The sequence below is a fragment of the Salvelinus sp. IW2-2015 genome, linkage group LG11 (assembly GCF_002910315.2).
Source record: "Salvelinus sp. IW2-2015 linkage group LG11, ASM291031v2, whole genome shotgun sequence".
Classification (NCBI taxonomy): Eukaryota; Metazoa; Chordata; class Actinopteri; order Salmoniformes; family Salmonidae; genus Salvelinus; species Salvelinus sp. IW2-2015.
The window spans coordinates 39121556-39132991 of NC_036851.1; the positions used below are offsets into that span (position 1 = coordinate 39121556).

At 44.1% G+C, this 11436-nt stretch overlaps 1 protein-coding gene across 3 annotated transcripts in view; it reads left to right on the forward strand.

Annotated features, from left to right (window-relative positions):
* Window positions 1–11436, forward strand: part of LOC111970339 (plasma membrane calcium-transporting ATPase 1-like) — a 176772-nt gene that overhangs the window by 147667 nt on the left and 17669 nt on the right. Inside the window, exon 22 of one of the 3 annotated variants that reach the window (XM_070445721.1) lies at window positions 7513–7629. The exons of the other annotated variants lie outside the window; for them this stretch is intronic. Within the exon in view, the coding sequence (XP_070301822.1) occupies window positions 7513–7629 (117 nt within the window). The remainder of the gene's footprint in view (window positions 1–7512; window positions 7630–11436) is intronic. 3 annotated transcript variants of the gene reach the window in all.

Genomic DNA, 11436 nt, shown 5'->3' on the forward strand with positions numbered 1-11436 from the left:
TATTGAGGACCCCCGTACGTACCAGACTGGTGATGTACATCACCAGTCTGGTACGCACCGGGGGGTCCTCAAATACCATCACCAGTCTGGTACGCACCGGGGGGTCCTCAAATACCATTACCTGCTCTCGCCTTAGCAGGTTCCCCCATCTCTCCCTCTATCTCCCTCGCTTTCTTCCAGTCCTGTCCAGGGGTTTCACAGGTATACTGTAGGAGGAGAAGACCATCTAAATGGTGTTGAGAGCATTGGGTACTCCTCTCCCTTTCTCTATCCCTCCCTCCCTCTCCCCCATCTCCCCATCCATCCCTTCCTCCCTCTCCCCAGGCTTTTCAGAAACAAGAAGTGAACAGGGGAGAAGACCTACAGAAGGTCTTCAAGACCATAAGAGCAGAGATACTCCCTCTTGAGGAGCGGTCTGTTCTCTAGGTGTAGTGGTTCTTTCAAATAGAAGAAGAGGACCTCTTTTTTTTACCATGACTGTTTTGATAACTGTTACTGGGCTTTTATTGGTGTATATGTATATGTGTTTATGTTTATACCACAGCATTGTTGAATACTCGTTTCTGATTGGCTGGGAGGGCATTRTAGAATAGACATTAAAACCAGATAACAAGACAGTTGGAAAATATATTGGGTTAATTGGAAAAGATATCGGGACATCTTGAAATCATGACGCAATATGCGCCTACACATGCAGACTGTTCTTGCTACAGAAAGTTACAGAAAGCTAAACCAACAACTACACAAACTGACATTGGATACATTGTAAACACAAGTCCAATGACGAAAAAAACTTAGCTAGCTAGTGTTGATTTGTTTTTGCAGAGACATCTTTTTTTTTGAGCATCTGATGATCTAACGTGGTGAGTGATGAACATGGTTTACTCTGGTCCCCTCTGCCACTAAAGCTGTAAAATCCTCCCACATGTTTTTAGTTTCACCAGCTGTTTTCAGCAACTGATATTTTAGAATTTGGTTGTCATGTTGGAAAGTTTGCTAAAAACAAACAATTTAGATATCTTCTAGCCTAGTGTTTTATATACATTGTGATCTCCTTGCAATTAACAGTCAGTGTTGATGAGTGTCCTGGTGAGAAGGTAAACTTTTCTAGCTAAGCCAGGAAAAATCGGCCATTATCAGCTCATTGTTATGGATCTTTCGAAATGGCAATAGAAAACAGCTATTTTGCTGTTATTATAGCTGCAGAGGTTGTGCCTGTGTTATCCGTAGCTAGCTGGCTAGCTAGCAAGCAAGGGATAAGAACATTGCCAGCAGGCATGTCAACGGAACATAAAGAACGAATGACTAGGTTGTGTCCGTAAATATCAAACTAATCGCACGAACAACTGGGTAACGTCTCTAGCAATTCCATATTAATGCCCATGATTTGTGTGCGTGCGTGCGTGCGTGTGTATTTTGTGTGCGTGTATATATACAGTACCAGTCAAAAGTCTGGACACCTCTGAACATACTAGTAGTGAAATAGTTTAAATAAAGAAAAACCCTTGAATGAGTAGGTGTCCAAACTTTTGACTGGTACTGTATGTATTTTTAGAAGATCTTACATGGTCTTATGTGGTTGTTTCAGACTCTCTGTTTGAATGCAGTCATTCTAAGTCTCTCTGAGACATAAGAGTTTCAAGTTTTCCCTAAATGACTGGAACGTAAATGTCTCTGCTGCTGTCTCCTGTGAAGACAGACAGGTGGGTGTTGTTGTCTGAGGGAAATGCGGCCTCATGACAACCTGACAATGGGACTGTGACACACGGTCTGATGGATCTGGTTTGATTTCCTGTCAGTGTCACCTCTGCTCTGTCTCTTCTGTCTGTAACATTTCACTACTTACGGGATCCAGTAATTATATATCAGTAAATCCTACAATAGTGGGTTGGGAGTCAGGATCCAGATGGGTAATATCAGAGGGAGATGAGAAGCCAGGAGCCGTATGTATCGAACATTGCCGGGTAGGAGTGCTGGCATTGCCGGGTAGGAGTGCTGGTCTAGGATCAGTTCTGCCTTTTTGATCACAATTAATACGTTCATACGGATAGAGGGGAGCTCATCCTAGATCAGCGCTCGTACTCTGAGATGCTATATTTTTAAACCTGCATATTTAGTTAATATTGCCTGCTAACATGAATTTCTTTTAACTAGGGAAATGGTGTCACTTCTCTTGCAACAGAGTCAGGGTKTATGCAGCAGTTTGGGCCGCCTGGCTCGTTGCGAACTGTGTGAAGAKTATTTCTTCCTAACAAAGACAGCCAACTTCGCCAAACGGGGGATGATTTAACAAAAGCGCATTTGCGAAAAAAGCACAATCGTTGCACGACTGTACCTAACCATAAACATCAATGCCTTTCTTAAAATCAATACACAGAAGTATATATTTTTAAACCTGCATATTTAGCTCAAAGAAATCCAGGTTAGCAGGCAATATTAACCAGGTGAAATTATGTCACTTCTCTTGCGTTCATTGCACGCAGAGTCAGGGTATATGCAACAGTTTGGGCCACCTGGCTCATTGCGAACTAATTTGCCAGAATGTTACGTAATTATGACATAACATTGGAGGTTGTGCAATGTAACAGGAATATTTAGACTTATGGATGCCACCCGTTAGATAAAATACGGAACGGTTCCGTATTTCACTGAAAGAATAAATGTTTTGTTTTCGAGATTATAGTTTCCGGATTTGACCATATTAATGACCTAAGGCTCATATTTCTGTGTGTTATTATGTTATAATTAAGTCTATGATTTGATAGAGCAGTCTGACTGAGCGGTGGTAGGCAGCAGCACGCTCGTAAGCATTCATTCAAACAGCACTTTCGTGCGTTTTGCCAGCAGCTCTTCGCAATTCTTCAAGCATTGCGCTGTTTATGACTTCAAGCCTATCAATTTCCGAGATTAGGCTGGTGTAACCGATGTGAAATGGCTAGCTAGTTAGCGGGGTGCGCGCTAATAGCGTTTCAAACGTCACTCGCTCTGAGACTTGGAGTATTTATTCCCCTTGCTCTGCATGGGTAACGCTGTTCGAGGGTGGCTGTTGTCGATGTGTTCCTGGTTCGAGCCCGGGTAGGAGCGAGGAGAGGGACGGAAGCTATACTGTTACACTGGCAATACTAAAGTGRCTATAAGAACATCCAATAGTCAAAGGTATATGAAATACAAATCYTATAGAGAGAAATAGTCCTATAATTCCTATAATAACTACAACCTAAAACTTTTTACCTGGGAATATTGAAGACTCATGTTAAAAGGAACCACCAGCTTTCATATGTTCTCATGTTCTGAGCAAGGAACTTAAACGTTAGCTTTCTTACATGGCACATATTCCACTTTTACTTTKWTCTCCAACACTTTGTTTTTGCATTATTAAACCAAATTGAACATGTTTCATTATTTACTTGAGGCTAAATTGATTTTATTGATGTATTATATGAAGTTAAAATAAGTGTTCAGTATTTCAGTATTGTTGTAATTGTCATTATTACAACAAAAAATAAAATAAATCGGCCGATTAATCGGTATCGGCTTTTTTGGTCCTCCAATAATCGGTATCGGTATCGGCGTTGAAAAATCATAATCGGTTGACCTCTACTCCAAATGCTTTATGTAGTGGGACACACACACCCGTCAACTCCTGGGGGTCTCACAAGGTGACCTCCTCTSGCTCTATGTTTTTTAGAATGGCCCATTCTCCCCGACAATGGGTGACGCATCAGCCAGGTTGGGTCCTTTCTGCTGAGAGACAGATGTACTGTGTGTGTGTGTGGGTGGGCAGAATTCTTAGGCCGTGGCGCTACAATAAAGTGGGCTTAATAAAGAGACATTTCCAGAAGGCGAGCTTTGGTTCCCCTCCTACAGGAATAAACGATCATAGTGTTAGCATGTCCAGAGGCTATTCCTCTGTCTCCATATGGGCATCATTAGCCATGGCTAATGCTGAAACAACATACTGCCTGCAGTAAAACCCCTGTAGAGTGGGCGGAGGATGATTCGTTTGTTGTGTTGTTATTTAGATGTAAACGTATATGTCCGTCTCATGCGGTGGTTCAAAAAGAGTTCAGGCTTTTCCTAAATGGAGTCTTTCTCAGTCTGCGAGGTCTACAGTAACGTTCCATTTTTAACTCTTTCATCCCTGTGACGGACTCCAGTCCTATCTCTGTGACACCTACTCATTCAAGGGTTTTTCTTTATTTAAACTATTTCACTACTAGTATGTTCAGAGGTGTCTCTCTTCTTCCTCTGTCTTTCCGTCTCTCTCTTTCTTCTTCCTCTGTCTTTCTGTTTCTCTCTCTCTCTTCTTCCTCTGTCTTTCTATCTCTCTCTCTCTCTTTCTTCTTCCTCTGTCTTTGTCTCTCTCTCTCTTCTTCCTCTGTCTTTCTGTTCTCTTCTCATCTCTTTTCTTCCTCTGTCTTTCTGTCTCTCTCTCTCTCTTTTTCTTCCCTCTGTCTTTCTGTCTCTCTCTCTCTCTTCTTCTTCCTCTGTTCTTTTCTGGTCTCTCTCTCTCTTCTTTCTTTCTTCCTCTGTCTGTCTTTCCTGTCTCTCTCTCTTCTTCATCTGTCTTTCGTCTCTCTCTCTCTTTCTTTCGCGTCTGTCTTTTTCGTCTCTCTCTCTCTCTCTTCTTCCTTCGTCTTATGTCTCCTCTCTCTCTCTCTCTTCCTTCCTCTGTCTTTCTGTCTCTCTCTCCTCTCTCTTCTTCCTCTTCTTTCTTCTCTCTCTCTCTCTTTCTATCTTCTCTGTCTTTCTGTCTCTCTCTCTCTTTTCTTCTCTGTCTTTCTGTCTCTCTCTCTCTTTCTTCTTCTCTGTCTTCTGTCTCTCTCTCTCTTTTTCTTCCTCTGTCTTTCTGTCTCTCTCTCTCTCTTTCTTCTTCTCTGTCTTTCTGTCTCTCTCTCTCTCTTCTTCTTCTTCCTCTGTCTTTCTGTTCTCTCTCTCTTTCTTCTTCCTCTGTCTTTCTGTCTCTCTCTCTTCTTCTTTCTGTCTTTCTGTCTCTCTCTCTTCTTTCTTCTTCCTCTGTCTTTCTGTTCTCTCTCTCTCTCTTTCTTCTTCCTCTGTCTTTCCTGTCTCTCTCTCTTCTTCTCTGTCCTTTCTGTCTCTCTCTCTTCTTCATCTGTCTTTCTGTCTCTCTCTCTCTCTCTTCCTCTGTCTTTCTGTCTCTCTCTCTCTCTCTTCTTCTCTTCTTTCTGTCTCTCTCTCTCTCTCTCTTCTTCCTCTGTCTTTCTGTCTCTCTCTCTCTCTCTCTTCTTCTCTGTCTTTCTGTCTCTCTCTCTCTCTCTCTTCTTCTCTGTCTTTCGTCTCTCTCTCTCTCTCTCTTCCTTCTGTCTTCTGTCTCTCTCTCTCTCTTCTTCTTCCTCTGTCTTTCTGTCCTCTCTCTCTCTCTTCTTCCTTCTTCTCTGTCTCTCTCTCCTCTCTCTTCTCTGTCTTTCGTCTCTCTCTCTCTCTTCTTCTTCTCTGTCTTTCTTCTCTCTCTTCTCTTTCTTCTTCCTCTGTCTTCTGTCTCTCTCTCTCTCTTTCTTCTTCCTCTGTCTTTCTGTCTCTCTCTCTCTCTTTCTTCTTCCTCTGTCTTTCTGTCTCTCTCTCTCTCTCTTTCTTCTTTCCTCTGTTCTGTCCTCTCTCTCTCTCTTTCTTCTTCCTCTGTCTTTCTGTCTCTCTCCTCTTTCTTCTTCCTCTGTCTTTCTGTCTCTCCTCTCTTTCTTACTCCTCTGTCTCTCTTTCTTTTTCCTCGTCTTTCTGTCTGTCTCTCTCTTTCTTCTCTGTCTTTCTGTCTCTCATCTCTTTCTTCTTCCTCTGTCTTTCTGTCTCTTCTCTCTCTCTCTTCTTCTTTCGCTCTCTGTCTTTCTTTCTTCTCTTCTCCTCTCTTCTTCCTCTGTGTCTTTCCTGTCTCTCTCTCTCTCTCTTTCTTCTTCTCTGTCTCTCTCTTTCTTTTTCCTCTGGCTTTCTGTCTTCTCTCTCTGTTCTTCTTCCTCTGTCTTTCTGTATCTCTCTCTTTCTTCTTTCCTCTGTCTTTCTGTCTCTCTCTCTCTCTTTCTTCTTCCTCTGTCTCTCTTTCTTTTTCCTTCACCCTCTGTCTTATCTGTCTACTCTTTCTGTCTTCCCTGTCTTTCTGTATCATCTCTCTTCTTCCTCTTTCATTTTCTGTCTCTCTATCTCTCTCTTTCTTCTCTCTGTCTTTCTGTCTCTCTCTCTTCTTCCTCTGTCTTCTGTCTCTCTCTCTCTTTCTTCTTCCTCTGTCTTTGTCTCTTTTTCTCTAATCCTTTCACCCTCTCCAGAAGGCTATACTATTTGCGCACCATGTAACTGACTAACCTTCTACCCTCTTCTTCAACTGAAATATGCAACTCTCTCTGTCTCACTGTTTCTTTCTGTTTCTCTCTTCTTGAATTGATTGATCTCTCTACTTCCTTCTCTATCCCTCTCTCCTTTCTCCCTCTGCTATTATATATTAACTCTAATGCTTGATGATGGAAAGACTTTCGATTTGATTGACCAGAATAATAGATATACATTTTGTCTTTGTTATGTTAGTGTTATTTCATATGCCGGGTTCAATAAGACTAGTTTAGAATCTCTGTTGTATGTGTAGTTTTTAGACTGTGTTGTTATCAGTATATTTACATACACTGTGTGTACATTTAGAACTAACTAACATGTTTTAATGTTGACACATTTTCCTCGTTCATTGGAACACAACGCCATAATTGCTGCTCCTTATTCGTTTCTCCCAAGGTCGTTTATTTTGTTTGCTCCAGATTTTTATTCCCATTCCGACGTTCAACTTCCTCAGCCAAATGTTCTTATTCATCTCCCCCCTCCTCCCTCTATCACACTGATAAAGGAATTGCTGAGAGGAGAAGCAGTAGAGCGTTCTCTCTCTCTCTCCTGTGGAGGACGGAGGGATGGGAGGAAGAGGGTGACAGAGAGGCAGTAGAGCGTTCCCTCTGTCTCTCCTGGGGAGGACGGAGGGATGGGAGGAAGAGGGTGACTGAGAGAGGCAGTGAGCTAATTGGGTCCTTATCTCCCCCCTACGACTCCCCCTGTCTAATCCTGGTGGGCTGTGCGGTGCGCTGCAGTTGTATGTGTGAGTACGGCTGGTTAGTCAAACACAACCAGGACATAATTGGGAAGAGGAGGACGACTTCACACCAAACTTATCAGTGGCCTGTAGAAACACTCTGTCTGCCATATTCTTTTGTGTTTCTCTCCATCGCTCCCTCCCTCGTTCCCACCGGTGCACTCAGCCTTTCCTCTGTCACAACAGAATATCCCCCCTTTCATTCAGTGGCAAGCATTCCAGTCCGCTCCCTCAATTTCACCAATCCCCCCTTCTCTCCCTTCCAACTAACATTTTGGGGATTTTCTCTATTTCCATAACCATTGTTTCTGCTCTGTCCATGCAGGGTCTCTTTCTGCTGTCTCTCTCTCGCTTTCTCTTTCTCTCTCTCTCGCTCTCTCGCTCGCTCTCTCTCTCTCTCCTTTCTTCTCTCTGACTGTGCTGTGGGTTGTTTGCAGATGGACGTGGTCTATACGTTCCAGACGGGTCAGGCTCCGGTCCCTGGGGCATTGAGACGCCAGCCCTCTGTGGTCAGCCAGCACAACGACGCCAAAACTGTCTCTAGCCCCACCCACGTAGGGCTTTCCTCTTCCTCCCTGTCTGCCAACTCTACCGGGGCCCCGCCCCTTCCTACTCCTGCCGTCGCTGCTTCCTCCTCTACTGCAGGCAGTGAGTGAGTGGTCGCCATGGCGTCCCGTTAACAACAAGCTGTCTTTTCTGCCGCCGCCTCCTTCTTCAATCAGAATGCTGAATGATGCATGACTGACTGACTGTTTGTTTGAATGATTGGCCATCATTACCCCAACCACAGCCTGCCGATGCCTGCTGACCACCTTCTCTTAACTAAGTCTCTCGSTTTTTCTCTACCTCTCTATCTCATATTCTTGATTTCTCTCTCTCTTCTACTCTTTCACTCATTAACCCTCTCTCTCTCCCTCTATTGCACTCGTTTACTCACCCCTTGRTACTACACAGAAAAACCGTCCTGCTTCCTCGGTTCACTTTGCATCTCTCCTACGGCTTCTCCCAGTGCATCGTGGGGTTGGAGTTCTCCAAACTCCTAATATGATCTGCATGTATTAACCCTGGTGAGACATCTCAGTGAGGCCAGATCAACCTAAAGGAATAGGCAGGAAATAAATAGCCAAACCCATGTGAATCCTGACTCCAGGCGAGGCTAATCTCACACAGGGTGATATTCTAACATAGTTAAATCCATGTGATTCCTGACTCCAGGCGGAGGCTAATCTCACACAGGGTGATATCTACATAGTTAAATCCATGTGATTCCTGACTCCAGGCGAGGCTAATCTCACACAGGCTGATATCTAACTAGTTAAATCCATGTGATTCCTGACTCCAGGCCAGCTAATCTCACACAGGGTGATATCTAAATAGGTAAATCCATTGTGATCCTGACTCCAGGCGAGGCTAATCTCACAAAGGGTATATCTAAAATGTTAAATCCATGTGATTCCTGACTCCAGGCGAGGCTAATCTCACACAGGTGATATCGGGACAATAGTTTAAATCCATGTGATTCCTGACTTCCCAGGGAGGCTAATCTCAACAAAAGGGTTAATATCTAAAAGAGTTAAATCCATGTGATTCCTGACTCCAGGCGAGGGCTAATCTAACACAGGGTAATATCTAAAAATTTAAATCCATGTGATTCCTTGAGCCCAGCGACGCTAATTTCCTAACACGCGGTAATATCTAAAATAGTAAAACCCATTGTGATTCCTGACTCCAGGTGAGGCTAATCTCACAAAGGGTAATATCTAAAATAGTTAAATCCATGTGATTCCTGACTCCAGGCCAGGCTAATCTGTCATAGTAGGTCAGGGCGTGAATAGGGGGTGATCTAGTATTTCTATGTCTATGTTGTTTTTAGTTTATTTTTCTARGTTGGTGTTTTGTATGATTCCCAATTAGAGGCAGCTAGTAATCGTTGTCTCTAATTGGGGATCATATTTAAGTCGTTATTTTTCCCACCTGTGTTTTTGGGATATTATTTTGTGTTTTGTGKATGTGCACCACTTAGTCACGTTTCGTTGTTTCTTTGTTTTATTTTGCTTAAATTTCACTTAGAAATAAAGATGTGGAACTCAACCTCCGCTGCGCCTTGGTCCGTCTCTACACACAACCGTGACATAATCTCACAGGGTATAATCTAAAATAGTTAAATCAATGTGAATTCTGACTCCAGGCGAGGCTAATCTCACACAGGGTAATATCTAAAACAGTTCAATCCTGCGGACAGGCTCTAATCTGAGACGCTGTTATGAGGCAGGGCCCAGGAGGTCTCACAAGGGTTAATAGTGAAGGGTTAATAGTGAAGGGTTAGTTGTGTTTTCTAGTGACATCACTCTCCATTTCCTGAGCTGCTTCTGCACATGTCTGTCTGTCTGTCTGGGGCAGGCGGGCGGCAGGTTCGTGTGCGTGGTGTTAGTATTTGTCAGTCTTCTTTTCTTCTTCCAGTGGCTACATACTATGACTTCAGAAAGCATGTCTTTCTTACCTTCTCTCCAACTGGCACTAAGGACACATAAGGAATCTTTAAGATCTAGTCACAGTTCATTGGCTGATAGCTCAGCCATCTCCATGTCCATCTCCAGCTCTGAGAAAACATGTGTGGGAAAGGAGAGAGTTGGTGAATGTATGACTGTGTGAGTGATTCTGTGACTAGAAGTGATGTAGTCATCTGTATTATTAGTGTATAGAGAGTCCATTAGTTCTGGTGATGGTGACGGACTGCAGTCGTAAGAGAGATGAGCTCAGTAGTGTGAGAGGAGAAGGTTGGGGGGATGGGGGTGTGACCTTGCCCTTTGCTAAGGGGAGGGATTGAGAGGAGAGAAAAGGGGGAGAGGGGTGTCGTTCCTTGCATCACGACACCGCACTGCCTCTCCTTCCAAACAGAGACACACATGCCTTCTGCCCAGTCCTGAGAGACACACACAAACAGACATAAACAAGAGGGTTTAGAAACTCAGAAGCACACACAAAAATACACACACACTCTCTCACAGATTCATACCACTTTTTGCCCATCCCTCATAGAGCTGCAAGGAGATGTGAATGCTACAGCTACTCCCTTCTCTCTCTTCCCCCATTTTCTCTCATTCTCTCCCTCTCCTTCGCCTTTTCTCTCATTCTCTCCCTCTCTCCTCCCATTTTCTCTCATTCTCTCCCTCTCTCCTCCCGCTTGTGTATTTTGTGTGTGTACTGCTCTGTGTTTCTAAGTCTTCTTGTGTCTGTCTGTGTGTGTGTTTTTGTATGTGCGTAATTGACATGTCGGTATTGTGTGCGTATTTTTGTGTGTTTTTCTATCTCTCAAAGTCCTCTCATATCCATCTGATCTCTGTGTTCCTCTCATGTGAGTGTTTTGGCGGATGCCAAGATACACAATGTACCGCAGGCATCCATAAACCTTTTTACATAAAAAACTGTGAGAGAAATATGGCTATCTTTTTTCTCCATAAATCTCTTTTAGTGAGAGAGCATGCTGTCATGGAGGAATAAGTCAGCACTGGGGTCGCTTGCCAAGCCTTAAAAAAAAGAACATACTGAGGGATAAGTCCTCCCTGAACAGCGGGACTGAGAGAGAGGGAGGAGAGAAAGGGGCTGAGGAGAGGGAGGAGAGAAAGGGACTGAAGAGAGGGAGGAGGAAAGGGACAGAGAGAGGGGGAGAGAGAGGGACAGAGAGAGGGGAGGAGAGAGAGGCAGATAGGGAGGAGAGAAAGGGACTGAGCGAGAGGGAGGAGAGAAAGGGACTGAGAGAGAGGGAGGAGAGAAAGGGACTGAGAGAGAGGAGGAGAGAAAGGGACTGAGAAGAGAGGGAGGAGAGAAAGGACTGGAGAGAGGGAGGAGAGAGAGACAGAATGGGAGGAGAGAAAGGGACTGAGAGACGGGGACAGAGAGGGGGAGATTTGAGAGGTAGGAGTGAGAGGGAGGAAGGAGATTGAGGGACTGAGAAAGAGAGACAGGGGGAGGGAGAGAGGGAGGCAGAGAGAAAGGAGAGAATGGAAAGGAGTGAGAGAAAGGAGTGAGAGGGAGGGACAGAGAGAGGATGAGAGAGAGGGAGAAGAGGAGAGGATGAGGGAGGTAGGATAAAAGGACACTTCTGATAAAGATAAAAAGAAAGGGGGCGACGAGAGAAAGAAAAAAAGAACGAGAAAGAGCGCAAGGGAGAACGAGAGGTGCATGTGAAGTAGAGAAGCAAGATAGAGGGTGCATCATCCATACATATGAGTTAGGGGGCAACTTTAGCATGAGGACTGGATGTATGAAAGAATGAGAGAAAGGGGAATGAGAGAAGAGGGAAGGAAGAATAAAGAAAGAAAAAGGGGGGGGGAAGAGAGGAAGGGCAGGAGGAGGAAAGG